This window comes from Balaenoptera ricei, chromosome 2, assembly GCF_028023285.1.
Source record: "Balaenoptera ricei isolate mBalRic1 chromosome 2, mBalRic1.hap2, whole genome shotgun sequence".
Lineage (NCBI taxonomy): Eukaryota > Metazoa > Chordata > Mammalia > Artiodactyla > Balaenopteridae > Balaenoptera > Balaenoptera ricei.
Window position 1 is genome coordinate 113,256,678 of NC_082640.1, and position 22,941 is coordinate 113,279,618.

A 22,941-nucleotide genomic window follows, 5' to 3' on the forward strand; every position below is an offset into this window, starting at 1 on the left:
TTTATATTATTTTTTAATATCAATTTTAAATGCATGTTTCTAGGACCTTGAAAGTGGTTACAGGTGTATGAAGGATGAAGCCATTTTTTTAATTCTACTGCCCAATACTCTTCTTCTTTTTAAAAATATTCTTTTAGGGTTTCCCTGGTGGTGCAGTGGTTGAGAATCTGCCTGCTAATGCAGGGGACACGGGTTCGAGCCCTGGTCTGGGAGGATCCCACATGCCGCGGAGCAACTGCGCCCGTGAGCCACAACTACTGAGCCTGCGCGTCTGGAGCCTGTGCTCCGCAACAAGAGAGGCCGCGATAGTGAGAGGCCCGCGCATCACGATGAAGAGTGGCCCCTGCTTGCCACAACTAGAGAAAGCCCTTGCACAGACACGAAGACCCAACACAGCCAAAAATAAAAATAAAATAAATAAGTAAAAAAAAAAAAAAAAAATTCTTTTAGAAACAGTAAACTTTGGGAGGACTATAGAATAGATTCAAATATCTGCAAAAACTACACACCAGATAAAACAGTTGATGAAGTTGAGGATGAGCATATGTGTATGTGTGAGAAATTTCTTTGAGTTCAGCAAAATGATAATGAGACTATTTTAAATGTTTATCATACTTTGAAGTTTTCAAAACATTTTCATGTATTTTATTTCATTTTTTTTTTTGACAGACCCATTAGGTAAAGAGGATTGGCATTATAATCCCATTTTATATGTGAAGAAATTGAGAGTCAGGATTTGATCAAGATCCTAAAACCAAGCTCATAGATTTGACCAAGCTCTTAGAGTGGCAGATTGGATGAGAATCTGGTTGTTGATTCTCAGTCTAGTGGTCTTCCTAATACTCTATGCTACCTACAAACATAGCATTGAAAAACTCAACATTTATGAATGAGTCAGCTTTGCTTGTGTACGAACATACGCATTTATCCTGGAATGCCTTTAAAATGTCAGCTGTAAGAGTGATATGAGGGACTTCCCTGGTGACACTGTGGTTAAGAATCCGCCTGCCAGTCTGCCTGCCAGGACACGGGTGCAAGCCCTGGTCCAGGAAGATCCCACATGCCGCGGAGCAACTAAGCCCGTGCACCACAACTACTGAGCCTGCGCTCTAGAGCCCGCAAGCCAAAACTACTGAGCCCACGCACCACAGCTACTGAGCCCGCATGCTGCAACTACTGAAGCCCACACGCCTAGAGCCCGTGCTCCGCAGCAAGAGAAGCCACTGCAATGAGAAGCCCGAGCACCGCAACGAAGAGTGACCCTCGCTCGCCGCAACTAGGGAAAGCCCACGTGCAGCAAAGACCCAACGCAGCCAAAAAATAAATTTAATTAATTAATTAATTAACTAATACTTTTAAAAAGAGTGATATGAAAATATTTGTGCATCTAGGGTGGATTCTGCAAAGACAAATCTTACCAAACAAATTATGATACCTTTGTAGTTAAATAAACAATAGACATTGAGAAATAAAAGAAGAAATGTGACTAACTTCAGGCTTCACATTTAAAAAATCATGCAGAAAAACACTCCAAGCCAAAAACAAAGTGTTAAAACATTGCAAAGTCTCAGATAACTTGCTGGTTGCAATGGGTATACGAAACTTTACAAAAGATAGACTTTTCTGTCACCATCTTATCCTAGTGATCGATCTTAGCCACATCAAGTCATTATGTCTATCCTGACATGATGCTGTACGCAGGACACATCTTCCCCTACACAGTATTTCTGCCAAAAATAAACAAATAAATAAGCCTAATCAAACCTTTAGTTCTATCAGGAGGCAAAGGAGCCAGAAGAAGTTAAAGGATTCCACAAAGAAACAACTAGACAAAGAAGGTGACCATTCTACAGGACAACAGGACCGGTCCCTTCAATAATCAATGTGATGAAAAGAAAACACAAGTACAGTGGAGGGAAAGTAGTGGAAGGAGAACTACTACAGATTAAAGAAGTTTAAAATACGTAGCAACCAAGTTAATTGCATAGTATTTGACTAGACTTTTGTTTTTAAAAACCGTATGAAAAAGACATTTGGGGAATAATTAGGAAATTTGACCATGGACTGAATATTAAAAGATTTTAGAGAATTGTTAACTTTGTTAGATGGGAAGTGGTATTAGGCTTATGTAGAAAAATATTTTTCTTTTTAAAAATGCATGCTGAAGTCTTTGGAAAGGAATTGTCATGATGTTTATAATTTATTTTAAATACTTGAACAAAATAAATAGCAAATATGACAAACATTAAAGACTGTTAAATCTAAATGATGAATCCAAGATATTGATTGTATTCACCTCTTTTTTCCTAATATTTCAAAAGCTTTATAAAAAAAATATTTTTAATGTTTTCATTTCTAAGTGGCCAAGAGGTCTACAGCAAGTTTAAGCAGTGAAAAAGTGAAATACAATATGTTTCTTGAAAATCAGCATGATTTCTTGAAGAATACTGCTCAGCTCAAAGAAACCATGAATCCGCGGATATTTAAAGAAATTAAAACTGTGTGTTCATATGACATATTTCTAAGACAACAATGGACTCTGTCACTGTCTACATATGTAAAATTAATGAGAAAACTGCAAGTGATGATGTTCCACGCTTTGGATTGTTCTTATTCAAGAACAATCTTGAACTGGAGAGGCATAAGTGGTATATCTTAAAATCACTGCCTTTCAAGATCTGAGATAATGATAATAGCTCAAAATCCAGTCTTCCACTTGTGTGGAGGTGGGGCAGAGCCAGACTTCTACAGACGTACCAAAGACTCCAGTCAGCGGATTGGCAAGCTCACTTCTCCTTCAGCGGGGTGAGCATCACGGAGAAGGTAAGAGAAGGTTTTGACAAAAACCAAAGTGTGTTGGGGGCCTCCTCACTGAGGGGAACTTGACAAGATTTATCCATGCTTGGGGCTTTATATCGGTCTCAGTTCAAAAGCCTGGCCTTTTTAAATTCCAGTCCAGTTGCTAAGTATATTGCTTGATCCATTAACCATGAAAGCCAAGTCGATCTATTCCTCCCCTTTAGGATTTTGCCAAAAATTCAAGTCACCGTCCTAACTACCTGTCACTTAAACAAGAAATATTATTTTTAATGGAAAGGTTGAAGTTTTGCTGCAGAAATATAGTTTGGATACTGAACATAATACCGTCAGACTCTGGGCCTTCCCTGAGCCCTCCCACTGTCCCCAAAGCACCATCTTCATGGATCCAGCATCTGAGACACTGAGTACCACCAAGGAGAACAAACCCCAGGCAGAGGACATACAGGTCCATGGTCTTTGACTCTAGAGAGTCCACCAAAGTATTTAGGACAATTTCATCTTTTTTAAGGAATTGGAAAATTACTGCTCACAATGGCTTCTGACCACTTATTCATCCCTCAGTCAAAGCATATGATATAATTGATCTGCTAATCACTAGCAAACAAGAAGAGAGTGGTCAAGCAGTAGAGAAAGCCTGGATTGACTGCTTTGGCAGCACAAACCACATAGATTAGGACAGTGGTTTTCAAAGGATGGTCCATGGCCCACTAAGGACACAAAGACATTTTCAGGGAGTCTGTGATGTCAGAACTAGTTCCATAATAATATCAAAAGAATATTTGCCTTTTTCTTTGTGTTGACATTGCCCTGATGGTGTAAAAGCAATGGTGGATAAAGCTCCTGGTCCCTCATCCTGAGTCAAGGCAGAGGCCTCAATTCTGTATTAGTGGTCAATATATCCTTCATTGCTATATTTGCAAGGGGGAAAAGAAAGCCAGTTTCACCTAAAAATGTTATTGACTATATTAGTTGGCTAAGGCTGCCATAACAAAATAACACAGACCAGGTGGCTTAAGCAACAGAAACTTATTTTCTTACAGTTCTGAAGCTAGAAATCCAGGATCAAGGTGCCCACAGAGTCGGTTTCTCCGTATTCCTCCTTCCTTGGCTTGGAGATGACCACCTTCTCTCTGTGTCCGCATATGGACTTTCCTCTGTGCATGCAAATCCTTTGTGTCTCTTCTCTTTGTGTGCCCAAATTTCTTCTTCTCATAAGGACACCAGTTAGACTGGATTAGGGTCCACTCTAATCCAGTCCAAATGGCCCCATTTCACCTTATCTTTAAAGGCCCTATCGCCAAAAAAAGGATACATTTTGAGGTACTGGGGGTAAGGACGTCAACATATGGATTTGGGGAGGACACAGTTCAGTCCATAACATTGAAAAAGCAGTAAAACTATTAATTTTATTAAATCTCCCCTCTTGAGTATATGTCTTTTTAGTATTCTGTGTGACAAAAGTGGAAGTACACATAAAGCACTTCTGTTGCATTCCAAATTATTATATTATCTCAAGGGAAAATATTTGTGCAATCATTTGAGTTACAGGCTGAACTAGCCACTTTTTCCATGAAACACCATTTTGCTGAACAGAATGACTGGCAGAGAAACCATGGTTAATCAAATTTGGGTAGTTGTCAGGCATTTTCTTGAAAATGAATGAACTGAGCCTGCACATCAAGAAAAACAATGGACCATTGTTGCTAATGATAAAAATCTAAGCTTTCAGGCAAAAATTAGAATTTGGGAAACTTGTATCTGCTACCATGAGCTGTATGGCTCCCCAGTATTTAAATACTGTTCTGATTTAAAGATATTGGTGATCATATTAACTACTATGATATATTAGACATTGTATAATGCAATGTGATAACACACGCAAGTTGCCTAACACAGAGAACCAATTATTTCTCAGAAGACCAATGGATAAAGTTACAAAACCATGCATGGGTGAAAGTTCCATCCAAAATGCAAGCTAGACCAAAGGATTTTAATGGAAAAGAATATGGTAAGTCCATTAACACGGTTTCAGATTTCATACTGCTACTAACCTACCTTTTTGTACTACAGGTTTGTATGTATAAGGCCAAGTTTTGCTCATATATTGCAACCAAACTAATATACTGCAATAGATAGAAGGCATAAGTATACATGTGAATCCAGTTGTCCTCTAATAAGCCAGCTCTACCCTGATAGTTATCTGAAGACTAGGATCAAACACCTCCCTTCCTTTGGTCTATATTCTCCAAAGTTTTCTAGCTGTTCCTCCCTATATGTGGTTTGAAGTCTTTTCAACAGCTTGGAATCAGCTTTGAATCCACTGCAGTTTGTCTATAACCTTCAAAGAGTACATGTCAATATCAGGAGCAAGCAGTGAAGATAAATAAAGCCAGTTCAAAGTCCGCAATCACAAAATTAAAAGCTCTAGGATGCCCTTGTCCAATCCCTATTTCTTTTCTTGGCCTGGCATCCCATAAATTTTCCCAAGTGCTCTGAATGTCCCAGCAGGAAGCCTGATCCCACCCAGGATTGGACAACACCATGGTAAACTCAGTCCCCACACACCGTTCCTGTCCTCTGATCCCTTCTGGGAATGCACTTATCTGGCACTGAAAATGACCTAGCCTCCTTCCAGGAAGAGGGGAACTTCAGGATAAACCCACCCTGTGCCTGCCTCTCCCCTTTCCCACAGAAGAGCATATCCTACAACAATGAAAAGCCACATAAAGAAAGAAAATGGGGCTTCCCTGGTGGCGCAGTGGTTGAGAATCTGCCTGCCAATGCAGGGGACACGGGTTCGAGCCCTGGTCTGGGAAGATCCCACATGCCGCGGAGAAACTGGGCCCGTGAGCCACAATTACTGAGCCTGCGCGTCTGGAGCCTGTGCTCCGCAACAAGAGAGGCCACGATAGTGAGAGGCCCGCGCACCGCGATGAAGAGTGGCCCCCGCTTGACACAACTAGAGAAAGCCCTCGCACAGAAACGAAGACCCAACACAGCCATAAATAAATTAAAAAAATAAATTAAAAAAAAAAAGAAAGAAAATGCCAGGCTTCCAAGGTTTCCATTCTAAGGCCACTCCAGGGAAGGAGATCAGCTGGAGGACTGAGAGAATACCCAGACTTTCAAATTACAAACGTCAGAATAAAGGAACAAAGAAGACTTGGTATCTGCCAAGTGTACAAAAAAATATTCCTGAACTAAGAATTGGGATACTTGATTTCTTGTATGTTCTTTTGAAGTTGGGTGCCTTGGCCAGTTCCAAAACCTCTCTGGATCTTTCTAGATCCTTTCATCTGAACATATCGGGGAGCAAATATATGATCCTTGAGGGCTCTCGCAGCTGTGACATCCTAGGATGCTTCTCTAGAGGCACAGTTGACCCTTCATTACTCCAAATATGTAGACAACGTATTGATTTGAATACTCCAGATATGTGATTTGAATACTCCAAATATGTAGACAACATGAAACTCATTTCTCTTTGACTTTGGAACATATTTCATGGTGTGGAGAAAATCACAACAAATTTATGTTCCCAATGATGCTTAACTCAGGCTAATGTTAAAAATCCAATTATTTACAACTAATGATGCCATGCTCTCCTAAATAAATGCAAGGTAGTATTCCATAGGGCACCCAGGGCCAGAGACAGCAAGGGACTGGGAATTGGGAAGATGTGGGTTCTAGCCATGGACCTGTCACTTCCCAGCTTATCCTCTCAGAATATGAGATACCGCATCCTTAAAATAGTTGCAGAAGACACTTTCTGAGAACTCACTCAATGAGGCACTGTGCTGGCACAGAGGACAGAGGTAAACAAGACAAATCCCTTCTCTCGAGGGTCTGTACCTAATGAAAACAAAGGAAAGGGGTTTTGAGAGCAATGATAGGGATAAGCACTGGATGCAAGAAGAGTCAGGGAAAGGGGTGCATCTAACCCGGTACAGTCTTTGGCAGTCATTTAGAACTTCCCAGAGATGTCAACAGCTAAGCTCAGATCAGGAAATCAATAAGATCTAAGGAGCAGGGTTAGGGACCAAATTGGGAGCTGAAGAAGGAAAGGACATTTCAAGCAAAAGCAATCACAGGGCAAAGTAAAGAGATATAAAAGAACATGGCGCTTTCAGGAAGCAAGTAGTTCAAGGCAACTGAGTTTAAGGGAGCAAATGGAAAAGTACAAGATGTAGGCCTAGGAAAGCAAGCAAAAGCCTGTATTCCAAACCATCTTATCCTGAGCATAATGGAGAGCTACCATAAATTTTAGCAAGTAACCCCTTAGTTGGGGTCCCCCTAAGGCTTAGCATCTACAATAATCAGCTCTCGGCCAAGGGGACAGACGAGTGGGGCTAAAATTCAGCTTGAGCTCTGCGGGCCGAACCAAGGCCCTGGTAGGAGGCTGCATCAGCTGGAGAAAGGGAAGCCTTTCATAAAGCTCACAAAGGTAACCTCTGTTTGCCAACTAGAACCCTAGGAGCTGCCACTGCATTTGCCCAGTAGGTCACCTTTTCCAAGTCACATAAACCAGCATATGGGCTACTGACTTTCAGTTTAACAACCAGAGAGTCAATGGAGAGGATAAAATTCTAAGTTTATGTGAAAGTCCTTTGTCAATTATACAACACCCTCCATGTGCAAAGTGGGGTAGACAGAGATGATTCAGGAGCTTAGCAGGTGACAGGAGAAATTACATTGCCCACAAACATTTTCTGCCAACCACAACTTGTAGAATCCACTTGAGACATTCAGGTCTGGCAAACTCCTCTGTGGGAAACCATCTGAGAGTAGACTGGCCAAAAAGCACAGTGGGAGTAGACATCATGATTTGACCTGTTCTAGTCACAAACTCCAGGACAGATCTAGCCAAGGGTTCAAAAGAGTCTCAGACAGAAGCACCCAGGCCAGCCTCCCCTGACCTAAGCCAAATCCCTTTGATCTTGCTGGAGCATGACTTGGAGAAAACATCCGGCCCCGTAGTTCTCAGAGACCACATTGCGCAAAACCAAAGGGAGGTTTTTATAAAGCTCTGTAGCATTGTGGGTGGGATACGCACAGTGATACAAAACCCACAGAGACCTGTACAAAAACTGCAGGGGTCAAAGTGACATTTCCCTGGGAAATCCATAGCCTGGCTACCATGCCCCGGAGACTAACACAGCAAGTAGGGGTCCTTCCTTGCTCAGTGACCCAAAAGGGATGCCAGAAAGTTGTCCGAACCAGGAGAGGTGACCCCCAGTTGCTGGCCTCTCTCTCTCACTGCTGTTTTCTCTTGAGTGAAACTGGCATTTCAACCGTATTTGAGGAATACAAAAAGGTGATTCTCAAAAACTATCCTTGTCTTGGTTTCTGTTGCAAAAAGGAATCTTACGGAATTTCTGAATCAAAATTCCTAGAGAGGTTTGCCTGAGGACTTTGCTGTGCAGTTTGGGAAGATGAATCTAAAGAGAGGGATTTGTTTTTAGGCCATCACCAGTAGTAGTTGCTCATTCTAACACTGAATATACTATAAATCCCCAGTACATGATTGGTGCTTCATGTTGCCCTGTCACCATTGGTATGCCACATGTTATCTGACTTAAAGCAGCCCGGGTGTCTGTGAATGCCTTGACTCTGGAATAGTCATGGATCCAAGACCGATCCCCTTGGCAACACCTGTTTTCTAAGACTGAGAGTTAGGTGTGCATCTAGGAAGTGAGAAAAGTCTAAAATAACAGAAAGCAACCATTCCAAGAACTTCATGAAGTGTCCTATACTGGAAATGTTCACCGCAGCAGTGTGTGCTCCTACCTACTCTCAGACTACAACCTCCCAAAAGCAAACCCAAAAGCAATTGCGAATCTGCAATTGACTGTATCATCACGAACCAGTTGGATGAGCATCAAGTGCCATCTTTCAAAGAACCAAACCCTTAAGATCCTCCCATCCTCAAGATGACAGGAAGAAGAAAGGTGGGAGCACTGCTGAGGCTTTTGGAAAGCCCTCAAGCGCTGCATGAGAGAGACAGGTCCATCTTTGGAAAAGGGACTCGCCTGATTGTGGAACCAAGTAAGTAATTCATTTATCTGTTTTTTGAGGTTAATCCTCTATCTAAGGAGGCAGAAATATCAGGGAATGTGAGATGGGTAGTAGTAGCATTAATATTGTGTCAAGGAGGAGTTTGGGGAAGATGTGAACTACTGTTAATCCCCTCCATAGGAATTGCGAGGGGATTGTCTATTAAAAAAAAAAAATAGATTTGGGGGCTGTGAAAGACCCCCACATAGCTCAGGGAAACTGAGGAGTTTCTGCCCAACGCATGGGCTTTGGGTCAGGCTGTAGAGACGACAGAGTCACTGGCTCAGCTCCCCTAGAAGAGTCAGAACTGACCAGGGACAAGGTTGAACTGAGTCTGGGGGATTCTATCAAGGTGGCTCCAGATATAAAGAATTCTGACCTTCTTTAGGCCAAACACTTGCTCTTGGGAGAGCTCAGAACTGAGTCAGCCTCCTGGGCACAGAGGGTTAGGCCAGGGTAAGTAGGCGTTGGTGTTGTTCTGTTTTTTCTTCAGAAAAAAGGAACCAGTTCCAGAAATCTGTTTCTAATTCTTTGAGCTGCAAATGGAAGTTAGGTGACTAGTGAGGAAGCTGGAACATTCTGGTTCCCATTGAGACCAGACCCCAAGCAGAAGAAAGTGAATGTGCAATGCTTTCTTTAAAGCCTAGAGGACACAGCCAGGCATAGCTCCCTAAGAACTCATGGCGTCCATCTTCCTCACTAAGGGGATGCGGTGCCACTCACTAATTAACTGTTATAAAGGAATCGATGCTCTCGTTGTCAAAGGACGGTGCTCAATACAGAAGACATCTTCTCGGGTCATTTAAGTGACATTTGAATTCAACTGTGTCTTGCTAAAAAAAAGGACCTCAGTCTCCATTGGGCAGCAGCTTCCAGTTAGATAGTGGAGATTAATATTAAGCTAGAAAATGTAATAAACAAACACAAAACACCCCATTTCAAAGATCCTAGGGAAGTCTAGCAACGGGGTCCCAAATCTGCTGAGCTGGCTGCTGGAAAATAACAGCACGTCCTGGCCTGATGCCTTGGCGTTCAGCTTGTGTTTTCTAAAGTAAACGAAGACTTTAGAGAGGTGGGGTGAAAATGCGATGGGGTGGACCCCTCTCAGAGAATGATTAGGGACAAGACAGTCCTGGGTGTAAGAAGTGAAGGAGGCATAGAACTGAGGGCAAAGGAAGGCAAAAGGAGGAGTGCAGGCTGGGCATTCCCAGACCTCACACACTAAAGGGAGAAGTGGGGCAGGGGCTTTGCATCCAGAAAAAGATACAGATCTGAAGCCGGCTAGCAGAGTCAGCGCAGAAAAATTCATATTTCTTTAAAAATCATAGTAAGATTTTGAAAATTCAAATAATGGAGGTTCTTGCCGTTAGACCTCATTGGCTTTAAATTTTCTCACTAAAATAATAGCTTATCCACATTCCTGACAAAGTTAGTGACTGAGTTCCCTTATCTCCCTTTGTTCGCCAAGTTCTTCCTAATGAATTAAGTTCTTCTGTTTACTGACTTACTTGAGCCACCGTTGCCCTAAGTGTAGAATGCGTAGTACGTGGCTTTAGATGGTACATAGATAGACTTCCTTTTCATTTCAATTGCGCTGTCTTTTAATGGTATCAGCATAGTACAACTAGGTTGTCAAACCCACGTGATTTAAAGTTTCCTCTTAATTATATTTTAAGTTAAAGTGTGAGTAAATTTAAAGAAAATTATTAAGCAAATCTTATGACTGATGGATGTGACCCAAAATAACCCAAAAAGAGATGTGATTAATTGAAGTTTAGGAAACACTTCCATTGTCCTTTGAAATAAAAAGATGAGGGGCACACAGAGAGGGCAGGATCCGGAATATCTTTGTATGGCGCCTTCTTTTTAGGCAACAAATATTAGATAAAGAGGCATCACTGCAAACTCAGACCCTTTATCTTCTCAGAAGCCTACTTTCTTTTGATGCTCTTTCTTTTGATGCACCTGAGGAAAGGTGCTTCTTTCAAGTTCTTACTTGAAGGGCTCCCAGGCAGTACCAAACTAACAGGTCTACACAGACCCACAGCCCAGATCCACCACAGCTTTTAGCCCTCCAGATGGAGAAAACCTGGGGTTGCCACTTAACTTCATAAAACAGAACAAGAGAACAGGATAAAACAGCAAGGAATAAAGTACCACAGTGTAAATGTGTGCTACTGACCATGACAATGACAGGAGCTTAGAAAGGGCCACAGTCATCAGGAACATCTTCCTGCCAGTGGGCCACTGGATGGACTTAGAGTCATATATATCATTATACAACACACATATATCATCATCATATCAACTACTACTTTCTGAGTGCCTACTATGTATTGGGCCACTGGACTAGGCACTTTATAAATGAATGTCATTCTACTTGGTTCTTGCATGATCATGCAAAATTAGGTACTATTACTTGCATTTTTACAGGTCAGGAGGGATTCCCCAAGATCACACAGCTTAGCAAAGTCAAAATTTGTATCATCTGTCTGATTCCAAAACCTGTGCACTTAAGAACTCTGCTCTTCTATCAGGACTGAAGTTCGATTGGGGCACATGTGGAGGTTTTTCTTGCCTGTCCCAGCCTCCCCCTCAGGCTTCTAATGAGCTCCTTCCCAAGCTGCCTGCAGAGTCTTAAGCAACAGTTAGGCTGTTTCCCTTCCATCCCCACCACAGTCCTTCACCAAAACAGGGCTCCTGCCCCCAAACCAAAACCAATTACCCAAAGGGGCATTCTCCAGGCAAGGGCCACCCCTGAGTTTACACCCCTAGGGCTCAAGGGTCCCTAAACTCAGAAAGGTTCAGACAATGATCAGAGCATCACCCTTTCCCCCAAGAAAAAATCCTGGGATCATCAACATGTTTCTAAAACGCCAAGAGATAGCTTTCCCATTCCCATCTTTGGCATTCCTTCCCTCTCACTCACGACGAGCCTCTCCCAGAACAGAGCCTTGACCTGCCATTCCCTCTGCCTGGAACCATTTTCTCCCTGAGACTCCCCTAGCTTTCTCCCTCACCTTCTCCAGGTCTTTACTCAAATGTCATGTCTAATGAGGCCTTCCTCAACCACCCCTGTCTTCAACAGTCCCCTTACCCTGCTTCATTTTGTATAGCCCTCACCTCCACCTGAAACTTTGAATGCTCACTTATCGGCCATCTCCCTTGTCCCATGAAGGCAAGGGCTCTGAGTTGTGCCTTACCGTTTCCATGAATACATTGAAGGCACTAAGTAAATGTTGGTTGAATGAATGAACAAACAAATGAACAAATGAATGAATGAATGAATGAATGAGAGGACAAGTCAATGGTGGTTTAAGGCAAAAGGAAATAGAAATGTAAGCAAACTAGACACCTCCAGAGCCAAGCCTGATCTCAGCTCTGCAACCTGTGACAAGTCACTGCCACTATATGCCAGGCACTCTTCCAGGTGCTGGGGAATCAGCATGAATAAAACAGACAGAAACCCATGCCTTATTGGAGCTTACAGTGTAGTGTAACTACCACTGTAAGACAGATGGTAACCTCACTATATAAAATATATAATAGTTTAGCTACAATGAGGTATCACCTCACCAGTTAGAATGGGCATCATCAGAAAATCTACAAACAACAAATGCTGGAGAGGGTGTGGAGAAAAGGGAACCCTTTTGCACTGTTGGTGGGAATGTAAGTTGATACAGCCACTATGGAGAACAGTATGGAGGTTCCTTAAAAAACTAAAAATAGAATTACCACATGACCCAGCAATCCCACTCCTGGGCATATACCCAGAGAAAACTATAATTCAAAAAGACACATGCACCCCAATGTTCATTGCAGCACTATTTACAATAGCCAGGACATGGAAGCAACCTAAATGCCCATCAACAGACAAATGGATAAAGAAGATGTGGTACATATATACAATGGAATATTACTCAGCCATAAAAAGGAACGAAATTGGGTCATTTGTAGAGACATGAATGGATCTAGAGACTGTCATACAGAGTGAGGTAAGTCAGAAAGAGAAAAACAAATATCGTATATTAACTCATATATGTGGAACCTAGAAAAATGGTACAGATGAACCGGTTTGCAGGGCAGAAATAGAGACACAGATGTAGAGAACAAACGTATGGACACCAAGGGGGGAAAGTGGCAGGGGGGTGGGGTGGTGGTAGTGGGATGAACTGGGAGATTGGGATTGACACATATACACTAATATGTATAAAATGGATAACTAACAAGAACCTGCTGTATAAAAAAAGAAATAAAATAAAATTCAAAAATTCAAAAAAAAAAAAAAATATATATATATAGTAGTGTAGGTGGTAATAAGCCCTGTGAAGGAAAATAAAGCAGGGAAGAGGAATGAAGAGTATTGGTGGGAGGGGGCAGTGTGCAATTTTTAACAGAGGGGTCACAGAAGGCCTCATTGGAAAGGGGACATTTGAGCAGAGACCCGAGGGGGTTACAGAGGGAGCCATGCAGGTTTCTGGAGGAAGAGCATTTCCAGGCAGAGGGAACACAAGCACTGCCTGGGGTGTGTGAAGGACGCCAAGGAGGCCTGGCGGCTGGAGGAGAGCGAGTGACCTGGAGAGAATTTGTGAATGAGGTCAGGTTGGTAATGGGGAAAGGATGGCTTCTAAGTCCTAAGTAAGGACTTGGACTTTGGGATTCTAGAGGGAAGGTTAGAGAAGGGAATGGCAGTCACACTTGACCTGGGGAAGAGACCAAGGGAGACAGAAACCTGGATTCCAGTCCTCACCCTCAGCTTTCAGAAGTGGGCACTTTTATCCCAAACACCAAAGAAACCGGATTCTCTCCTCCCTCAGCAACCTCTCCCTACATCCCTGTCCCAGGGAGCTCTGAGCTTAGTGAAATTACATGCTCCTGCTTAAAGTAACACTTTTTATTCTGAGTCTAACACTAATAAGCATTCTACTTACACCGAGCATTTACAGAATGCTTTATATATACACCCTTTCATTTTATCTTACAATCTCCCAATACAGAAGGCAGTATCCTCGTTTTATAAAGGAGGCAACGAAGCTCAGTGACCTTAAGGAACTTGGCCAAGATTACACACTTAGTAAGTAAGAAACTGAGTTGAACTCGATTTCAGGTTTTCTGACATCTCCCTACTTCACCACAACTGAGAAGCACTCTCTATTTTAGTGATTCTCAAAGTATGATATGCAATCCTGTATGGGCTGTAAACTGATCTGAAAATGCACTTTTTCTCCCTGGACTTTGTGAGTGACATACAAGCAATCGCACAGACACTGATTTTTACATATGACAGAGGCTAATCTAACTGTCCCTTCTAAGTGTAAGTATGCCATTAAAGCTTGCTCAAATTTGAAGTTCATGAACATGTTATTAAAATGTTCCAAAACCTCTAGTTCTATTTTATACTAAGTCTGGCTGCTGCACAGTGCCTGTCAATGATGCAAAGCTCTGACTGGATATGAAATGGAGTTCTCCTAAAAGGTTCTGAGTGGGGCACGTCACTCACTAGATCTTGCCCCACCTAAGTGTAGCCAAGGGTTGACAATCACCCACTCTATGATCAGCAGTCTACCTTTCTTTCCTCCTGATCTAAGAAACTCTTTTCCAACCTCTGTCATTCAGAGCACAAATTCAGATTGTGACACATGGCAAAAGCCTAGATTTCTATTTGACCCAGGAACCGCCTCCTGCTTTGTCCTGAAGGTTAGCCCCCAAGACTGAGGAGAAAAGAGGTTAAGCAGATGAGACAGAAAATCCCATCCAATGACTATCATGTGAGCTGGCAACTGGGGCCAGGGTTGTGGTAAGAAAAAAGAAAGGCAGTTTTTAGACTGGGTTCATCAGCTGTGTATGATCCACTGATATTTGGCAAAGGAACCTATCTGAACGTTGAACCAAGTAAGTGACTCGTTGTTTTTCTTTTGGCCACTATGTTTGGCAATTATCTTTGTTAAATATTTTCCCAACTCATCAGCTTGGGAAACACTTCTTAGGTTGTTGAAAATCCCTCCAGCAGGTAATTTAGCAAGGGATGGTTTGAGGGGCAGGGACTGAGTTTCTGATACAATCCAGGGTGGGTACGTGCTGCAGTAGTCTTCTTGGTCCACTCTCCGTCCAGGAGAGTTTTTGTGGCCTTCCCTCTACCTGACTAGCCTTAGCAAACCAGCTTACTTAACACCCATGCATTCACCATGTACAGATCTGGGCAATGACCAGACCTGCACTACAGCACATCTAGTAAATATGAGGTGCAGTGGTGAGCATGTTAGACCAAGAGGTCAAAGACTGAGTTCCAATCCTCTTTGACGAGCTCTGTGACTTCACTGAACTCGAGTTTCCCTCTAGCTGGTTCAAATGATTTCCCAGGTGTCTTCCAGCTTTAGCATACTAAAATCCTGATTATCATCCAGACCAATTCTAAGGGACAATATAGTAGGAAAAGCAAGGAAGTCCAATGATGTGAATGTCTTATGACCCAGTGGGAATTCTGGGATTTAATGAAAAAAGATGCTGAAAAAGGAATCAAAACTCTCCCTATGTGTCCATTAGTTAGACTTTGTATGACTTCAGGGGTTTTGACAAGTGACAGCTGAGGCTCCTTTCAGTCCTGTCATCTATTACGCTGGTTCAATTAATGGAATCTGGGGTCTGGAGACCTGAGAGTCAGGCCCAGCTCAGCCACTATCTTAACCATGCTTAGCTCCAGCGACTCCATCTGTAAGATAGATCTAATAATATCATCTCATGGAGTTTGTTACAGTAGTGTTTTTTGAGGTAGTGTAAGCACAAGTAAAGTACTTATAGAAATGGTGGTCATCTATGAGTATTAGCATCCTTTTAATAGACTCCAAGTCTTTTTCATCAATGGCTCTTGGTCCAGCCATCGTGTCCTTCCACCTCTAACTGAGGCATAGTCCTTTCTGATTGACTTGAATCTTACAGTTATGTTTCTGCTGACAATAGCCATTTGACAGTTAATTCCTTTTTCCCTGTGAAAATGTGATCCTGAAGCAAGATCTAGGGGTAAGAGATGACAGATTTGAGGAGATAATAGCAGTAAATGTAGGGACGTCCCTCAATGTCAACACTCAGAAGATAACACACATCAAAGAAGCTGCCAACGTGAAATGCTTAGATCTCAGAAACCCTTGCAAAGTTCTATGTCTCTAGCTAACCCACCTCCTTCCAAACAGATGCACTAGGCAGGGGAAAAATAGGGAGTAAGGTTTTTGGTCATGATGTCTGAAATGGTGGGCTGACAGCACAACTCACCTTTGGAAACGGGACTCAATTCATCGTGGAACCGAGTAAGTTATGCATTTTGTTCAGTGTGTATATTCCCTTGGAGTTGTGGCATAGTCCTGAATAAACGCAACTTCTTGAGAAGTTAGGAGGTTCTAAATGGGTAATCCATTGTTGTTACAAAGAGCCAGGGTAAAACTGGAGGACAAATTCACTAGGTTTCTCTTAAGAAAATATTCTACGTATGCTTGGAAGCTCTGTTCTGAGGATTAGTATTGATAAGTCTTCTACAACTGCTTAAATAAAGCCCTTGGTCAGGCTTCTGGCCCTCTGGTCAGGGACTGGGATCAGGGAAAAGGCAAGTTTTAGATAAGGAGAATCTTTCCACTGTTAATGAGGAAAAAGAGTCACGGTCACAGCGTAGGAAGAGGGAGGGTTAGAAAGAAGAAAAACATTATTAAAGAAGGAGTTAGATCAAAATAGTCTTCTCTGCCTCAGATGATAAAAGCCAATCTGCCCTTGTCTCTTTTTTGCTGAGAACTTGCATTAAATCATCGTACCTGGCTCACACTAAATGTTCTCCAAGGTCCCATCCTCGTCTGGCTCTGCCGAGAACCATAATGTGCTCACCTCCCTTGTTAGCCCTGAATCTGAGGATTCTGTAAAGGTTCAGGAGCCTACATCCAAAGTAGAAACACAGCCCCCAACTTCAAGACAATAGCGAAGTAGTGGTGCTTTCCTAGAGATATTGTCCCCTGGCAGTCTGTTCCAGTGTTTGGAAATCCAGGGGTCATATTCAGGTAGTCTGGGTAGCTGCCAACAATCAGTCACCGGGACCAGTCCAGAGAACAACAGTCTTTCAGATGCTTTCCAAAATGCCAAAACCAATGGGGCATTGGTTAGATTCTGATTTTGTTTATTTCAGAGGAAATAAAAAGTGGGGAAATATACATGAATGTGGGTAGGCGATCTGACAGTCCTGAAAGGGACTGGTAATGTCAACGGGGTCTCTGCCTCTCAGAGGGTAATATAAACTTACAGGCATACTTGATTGCCTCTTGCTTCCAGGGAAATAGTGGAATTTGGTGAGTTTTCTTATCTTTGAAGGGAGAGAGACTAGAGCAATGAAAAGAAGGAAAGAAACAGAATCACGTTGTAACTGATTGCAGTCTGATTGATGTTAGGCAAATTGCATCTGAGCAAAAAGTGTTGTGTTTCATTTTCCCTTCAAATCATTTCCACTTGAGATTCAGAGTTATCTGCAGTGCTAAAATCAAATCTCTGAGGCTGTGCCTTTGGGAGTCTTCAGAGATGAAACTGATGCTTAGTCCCTCTGTCGAGATGCTGACCTGAGCTCTCCAATTGCTTCTCTGGTTTTCTCTTCCTGCAGTGATCGAGTGTAATATGATGATATGAAGCTCAGGTAGGGAGACTGAGAATTTCAAATCAAACCCCCAATCCTTAAAGTTTTGGCACCTATAATGGCCCTATACAACCATCCTTCCCTTTGCCTAACTCTAGCCCTAGACTCTTGATATTTTGGTGATAAGACAGAGTAATCATCCTTAAGTTCTATTTCACATGATTACTCTGTCCTCCTGAGGCTTGTATCTGGATCCAGACTCAAGAGAAATTATAAAACAAAAATAAACAATCCAAAGCAAGCGCTGGCTTCTCTGACCTGTATCCATGACACATAGCACCACTGGGATCCCCTGTCAGCTACCAATTTCTTGTTCAACCCTCAGGTCCTTAGAAAGCCTTTCCATGGACTCAGGGAATTAGAAAGTAGGTTTGTTGTTATTGTGAGACTCAGTCTGCGTGATGGGGAAGAAATTAGGTTTCTAATCAAAAAGGTGGATTGTGACCCAAGAGAAGCGAACCAGAATATGAGAACAAGATCTGTGTCTAAACCCTCCTCAGCCTAACATTCATTACAAGAAATGTCAATATTCAGTGCCCCATCCCTACTCCCAAGCTAATGTGTTCTTCTTGGAGAGCCCTCCCAATAAACGGGATGTTAAATTTTCCATCCTGAAGGCAGCTATTGGTCACCTGTCACCCTCTTCTCTTGCTCTGTCTCAGCCCTGTCCCCTGTCCCAGTGCTTCTTGGCTGGGGATTTCATGCTCACCTCCTTACCCAGCAGTTAAACTATTATTAGCTTCAAAGGGAACTGAGAATCTATGAGTTCGACCCCTGATCTAATCAAGGGCAGCTCTGTAGCTCTCTGAGTGGTGGGGTCTCTAGGCTGGGACCCAGGCTGGGGAGGCAGGATACAGATGTTCTAGCCCAGGCCCCAGGGCCAGCCCCAGGCTGGTTACCTGTGAGGCAGCGTCACAATGTGCTCCTGGGACACCCGACAGATGTTTTTTGGAGCTGGCACCAAACTCTTCGTGGAGCCCCGTGAGTTGATTTTTTTTCCATACATTTCTAGGGAGAAATTGACTCCTGGGACTAGGGTTGCCATCCAGTTTGCATTATGTGAAAAAGTATAACTAGGAGATGGAGTAGTACAGATGGAGTGGGCCACAGTAAAGACACTAGGCTGAGTAGCTGAAGTAGCTCTGTAACTAGTTTTACTTAAAAAAAAAAAAAAAAACTTATTTCTGAAATCTTCAGAGCAGCCCAGAAAGCACAAAGAAATCTAGAAGAATTATACTAATAGTTGGAGCATCAGGTGCCAGAGGGGCAGAGGCCCAAATTCTCCAAGGTGGTTGCTTCATCCTTAGGCATCCCTTTAGCTAAGCTGACTAGTGTGAATGCCTTGTTGCCACCTGTAAAATGTCCTGCAGCTGGAAGATTTAGGAGAGAGATGGTCACCCTGGTCAGAGTAATCAAGTAGAGCAAACTTACCTGATTTGTGTTGAAGTCAAATCCCATGTTGGCAGAGATCTTTGAAACTGTGAGTGACATTTGTTATCCATGTTGCGATGCTTAGGGAACCAGTAAGACACTCTATGAGAATCTAGAACATAGATGACTTCTAAGTTTATAAATTAAGAAAAACTGTTCAGGAAAGGTATACACTTCTTTTTGTATTGTTTACCAGCACATAACCTTAGCATTAGATGGGTACTCATAAAAAGAGAAAGTCTGAAAATAAAATAACAATTGCCCAAACAAATAGCACTTTGCAATACATGCTGAAATGTAATTACATTTGTGGACCAAGGAGAAAGCCTGGAAATTCTCAAAAGATAAGCGATTACATCTTTAAAGTTTAGACTACAATGTAGTGCAAATTTTATACAACTTCAAATTTTGGTTTAGGTCTAATATAAAATAGACTAGGTTACATATGGCAACTATATTGTATGCATCCCATTTTTTAAAAAAGGTTCAATTCAGTCAGATAGCCTTTTCTTTGGTTACCATGATACCAAAGAATGGGTTAAACACTTTACTTTCAAACAATTGTTTTGAACGGATAGACATTAATTGAGAAAGGGGATCTGAGAAAAATGTTTTACCAAACCAATGCATTATGCTCTATCTGAAATGCTGAGTAACAGATTCAGAGCTCAATATCCTGAGTGTATGACCTTCTTCAGACATCTGTCTTGTTGGTTATATCACATTATTCAAATTATTCAAGCCAGGTCTCTCCAGCCCAAAGTGATCATTAGCAACTGCCTTTGAAATTAGGTTTTTAAATCCCAAGCAAGGCTTAATTGTCCAACTAAATCAGACTACGACTGGGTCACACTCTTAAGTAATGAAGGAGATAGGGTTATATTGGTTTTGCTTTTTAATGGACTAGTTTCCTTTCTCTATAACTTATTTTCAAGCTCCCTTGAAAATCAACTGGAATCCATCTCACCAAAGTCAGTATCATAAGCGAGAAATGCCGCAGTTCTGGAGGGAGGTGACTGAGCAGAACGTGTGGTTTCCAAGCCGTTACTGCTGGGGTTATCGGTGTCTGTTATCAGTGGCTTCAGCTATGCCGTGAAACAAAACAATGAAGGTTTTCTCCTTCCACGTTCCAGGAGAGCCCTTTGAAAAATCCCCAACCCCCCTCTGGTTTTAAGGAAAGAAAAAGATGCATATACAGAGTAGCAGATAGATGATTGTCCAAGATGACGCATGAAAGGAGAGAAGGCCAGGAGGAGACCCAATTATTGTTAAACAGTGTTCCACAGCTCCACTTAGAACAAAACAAGAAGAAATGGGCTTAAACTGGTTTTATGATCCTAAGGACTTCTGCGAATGATAGCTGTAATTCTCTGATTAAAGACTCAAAAGAAACTGTAGGGTGGTCCCTTACAAAAGAATAAGAATTCACCTGGACCACTTAACTTTAGCAGATCCCTTCCAGTCCAAAAAATGGGGATGACACCCTGAAGTGACACGAACACCTCCATCCGCAGAGTGTTGGAACCAGTTATATAGTCCTTCTCAGACCTTGCCCTCATCTCATTCCAAGGGCTCATGCATTTAAAATAAACCAACTGATTCAGAGAGATTTTCAGCCTAACTGGATTGTCCAGAGGACTGTTTAATAAAACATAAATATTTGAAACTCAAAAGACCCAGACATTTCTTTGTATTTGTCATTTTCTATCTCTGCTCCCAGCCATATCTCTTAGCAGCTCCTAACTAGCAGTCAAACTGCTGTCTTTCATGTCTACTTCTCTTGGCCATCCTTTCATAGAGGTGCTAACAAGCTCAGGTCACTAACAGGATGCAGGAAAGTCTGGATTGTAGTGTTTGGCCCCAGAGGAATTGAGGAAAACATCATGGTTTAACTCCCACACATGGATAATCATCTCACAAAATAAATTGATTATATTTGCAGAAATTCAGGCCGTTGCCAACCCATCCGTTTTTGTCATGAAAAACGGGACAAATGTCGCTTGTCTGGTGAAGGAGTTCTACCCCAAAGACGTAACTATAAGTCTGGAATCATCCAAGATAATAAGAGAATATGACCCTGCTATCGTCATCTCTCCCGGTGGGAGGTACAGTGCCGTCAAGCTTGGTCAGTATGGAGATCCAGATTCAGTGACATGTTCAGTTCAACATAACAAACAAACCTGGCGCTCTACTGACTTCGAACCGAAGAAAAATACTTCAGGTAGGTCCTATCTGGCCTCAAGGGGCTGCGATTGTGGGGAAGAAAAGTCAAGGGAAAGAGAAGTTAGAGATGTAAACTCTTGACAGATCTCTCAATATGGCGTCATGCTGGAAACAAGACTTAGGCTCAGACTCAAGACTTAGGCTAATTCCCATCATTGACTAGGAATTAAACTCTCTGCATCTCCGCACTGGAAACTAAGATAAAGCCCATCTTATTTCATCCCCATCTCTCCTCTTCACCAACCCCTGTCTCCTTCATACTAAAGACTCTAGGGTTGAAAATTCATGTGAGGTCTAATCTAGTGTGAATGCCATAACAAAGGGCAGCCCAACTTATCATGGTGTTAATTATTCTAGTTGTTCTTACAAATTAGAGGCATACCTGGATGTGGGCCTCATGGTACAATGGAAAAAAGTCTCAGGACAGGAAGTATGTTGACTGTGCAAATAGCTATAGGACCTTAACCAAGTCACTTCTCTGGTCCTTAGTTTACTTACTTAAAGTCTACGTAAGTAAAACCTGAAATCCAGTTTTAAAACCTGAAATACTTTGAGCCTCTCGATTATCATTATAACCCTGACCACTGCTGTTTGTTCCAGAAAATTCAAAACCAAAGGAAATTGAAAACATCAAGCAAACTCAAACTCCAGAGACCTGCTATGAGCCCCAAGGTTAGTTGAAACCAAAGGGCCAACTTCACAATTGAGGTTAAAGTAAATTCTGTCATTGTCAGATGGGGCCCAAAAATCATTCTATTTCAAAAGAAAACAAAAATCATACCTGAGCCCAGCTGACTCCCTCTGACTCTCTAAGCAGAGTTTGCCTGGCTGCAAGCATGGGTTTTTCCAAAGCTTGCCTTGCTGGATGTGAATAGCAGCCTTAGTTCTCTGAAGGCTGTCTGGCACCAAGTTGGGCTTCAGACCAGGAAGAATGATGGTGATTCAGGGCAGGCTGGTTTCGGTGCTGTGGGTCCAATTTCTGGAAGGAAATTTAGTCTCTTGCTGAAGCCACCATCTTCATTCTCATTCAATTGCAGTTCAAGCCGAGAAGGTGAACATGATGTCTCTTGCAGTGCTGGGGCTCCGAATGCTGTTTGCCAAGAGTGTTGCCATCAATTTTCTCTTGACTGCCAAGTTATTTTTCTTTTAAGGTAAGAACTAGCTGCTTCTTATTCCTACCTCCACCCAAACTATGTTGCACATGGAGGAAAGGAGTTTAGGAATGGTAAGAAGCATTGAGAAAGGAAAAACACATAGAGACATATTATGATTTCCTAGGGTGGACCTTTTCAGATACTCAGCATAACACCCCATCTCCTGTTAGCCTTTTATTTCAAGCCAGACTCAAAATCCATGTAATATAATATCATACCAGCCGATAATCCTCACCTCCAACTCAGGAGCTAAAAAAATTGGACCTAAACAGGAGAAATCTTTTTCTTTACTGCTAATTTTGTTTATATGGCTGAGGGACCATGGGCTTTTTGCAAGGCCATCAGTAAAGCTTCACTTGAAGAACGTTCAGGGGGAACAGAACCTATCTTTGCCCAGACAAAGGGGATGTCAGCTCTCGATCGTTAATCATAGGACTCGATGTGTAGACCAGCCTATCTCTGGGATGAACCTATGCTCCCATCCTCAGTGAACAGCTCACAACTAGCCACTCGGATGCATGCAGAGTTGAGGATGAGATGTGAATTATTTGCCTGTTACTTGCATTCCCTCTTCTGGTTATCTTAGACATGAAATTTGAC

General features: G+C 42.2%; 1 protein-coding gene and 1 gene segment (V, D, J or C); both read left to right on the plus strand.

The window, feature by feature from the left end:
• The window catches only part of LOC132359565 (T cell receptor alpha chain MC.7.G5-like), a 259,427-nt gene that overhangs the window by 149,400 nt on the left and 87,086 nt on the right, over positions 1 to 22,941 (plus strand). The window lies entirely within an intron of this gene.
• The window catches only part of LOC132359564 (T cell receptor delta constant-like), a 61,154-nt gene that overhangs the window by 36,942 nt on the left and 1,271 nt on the right, over positions 1 to 22,941 (plus strand). The window contains 4 exon segments of the C gene segment in view: positions 18,443 to 18,514; positions 20,907 to 21,185; positions 21,788 to 21,859; positions 22,225 to 22,338. Of these exon segments, the coding sequence occupies positions 18,443 to 18,514; positions 20,907 to 21,185; positions 21,788 to 21,859; positions 22,225 to 22,337 (536 nt within the window).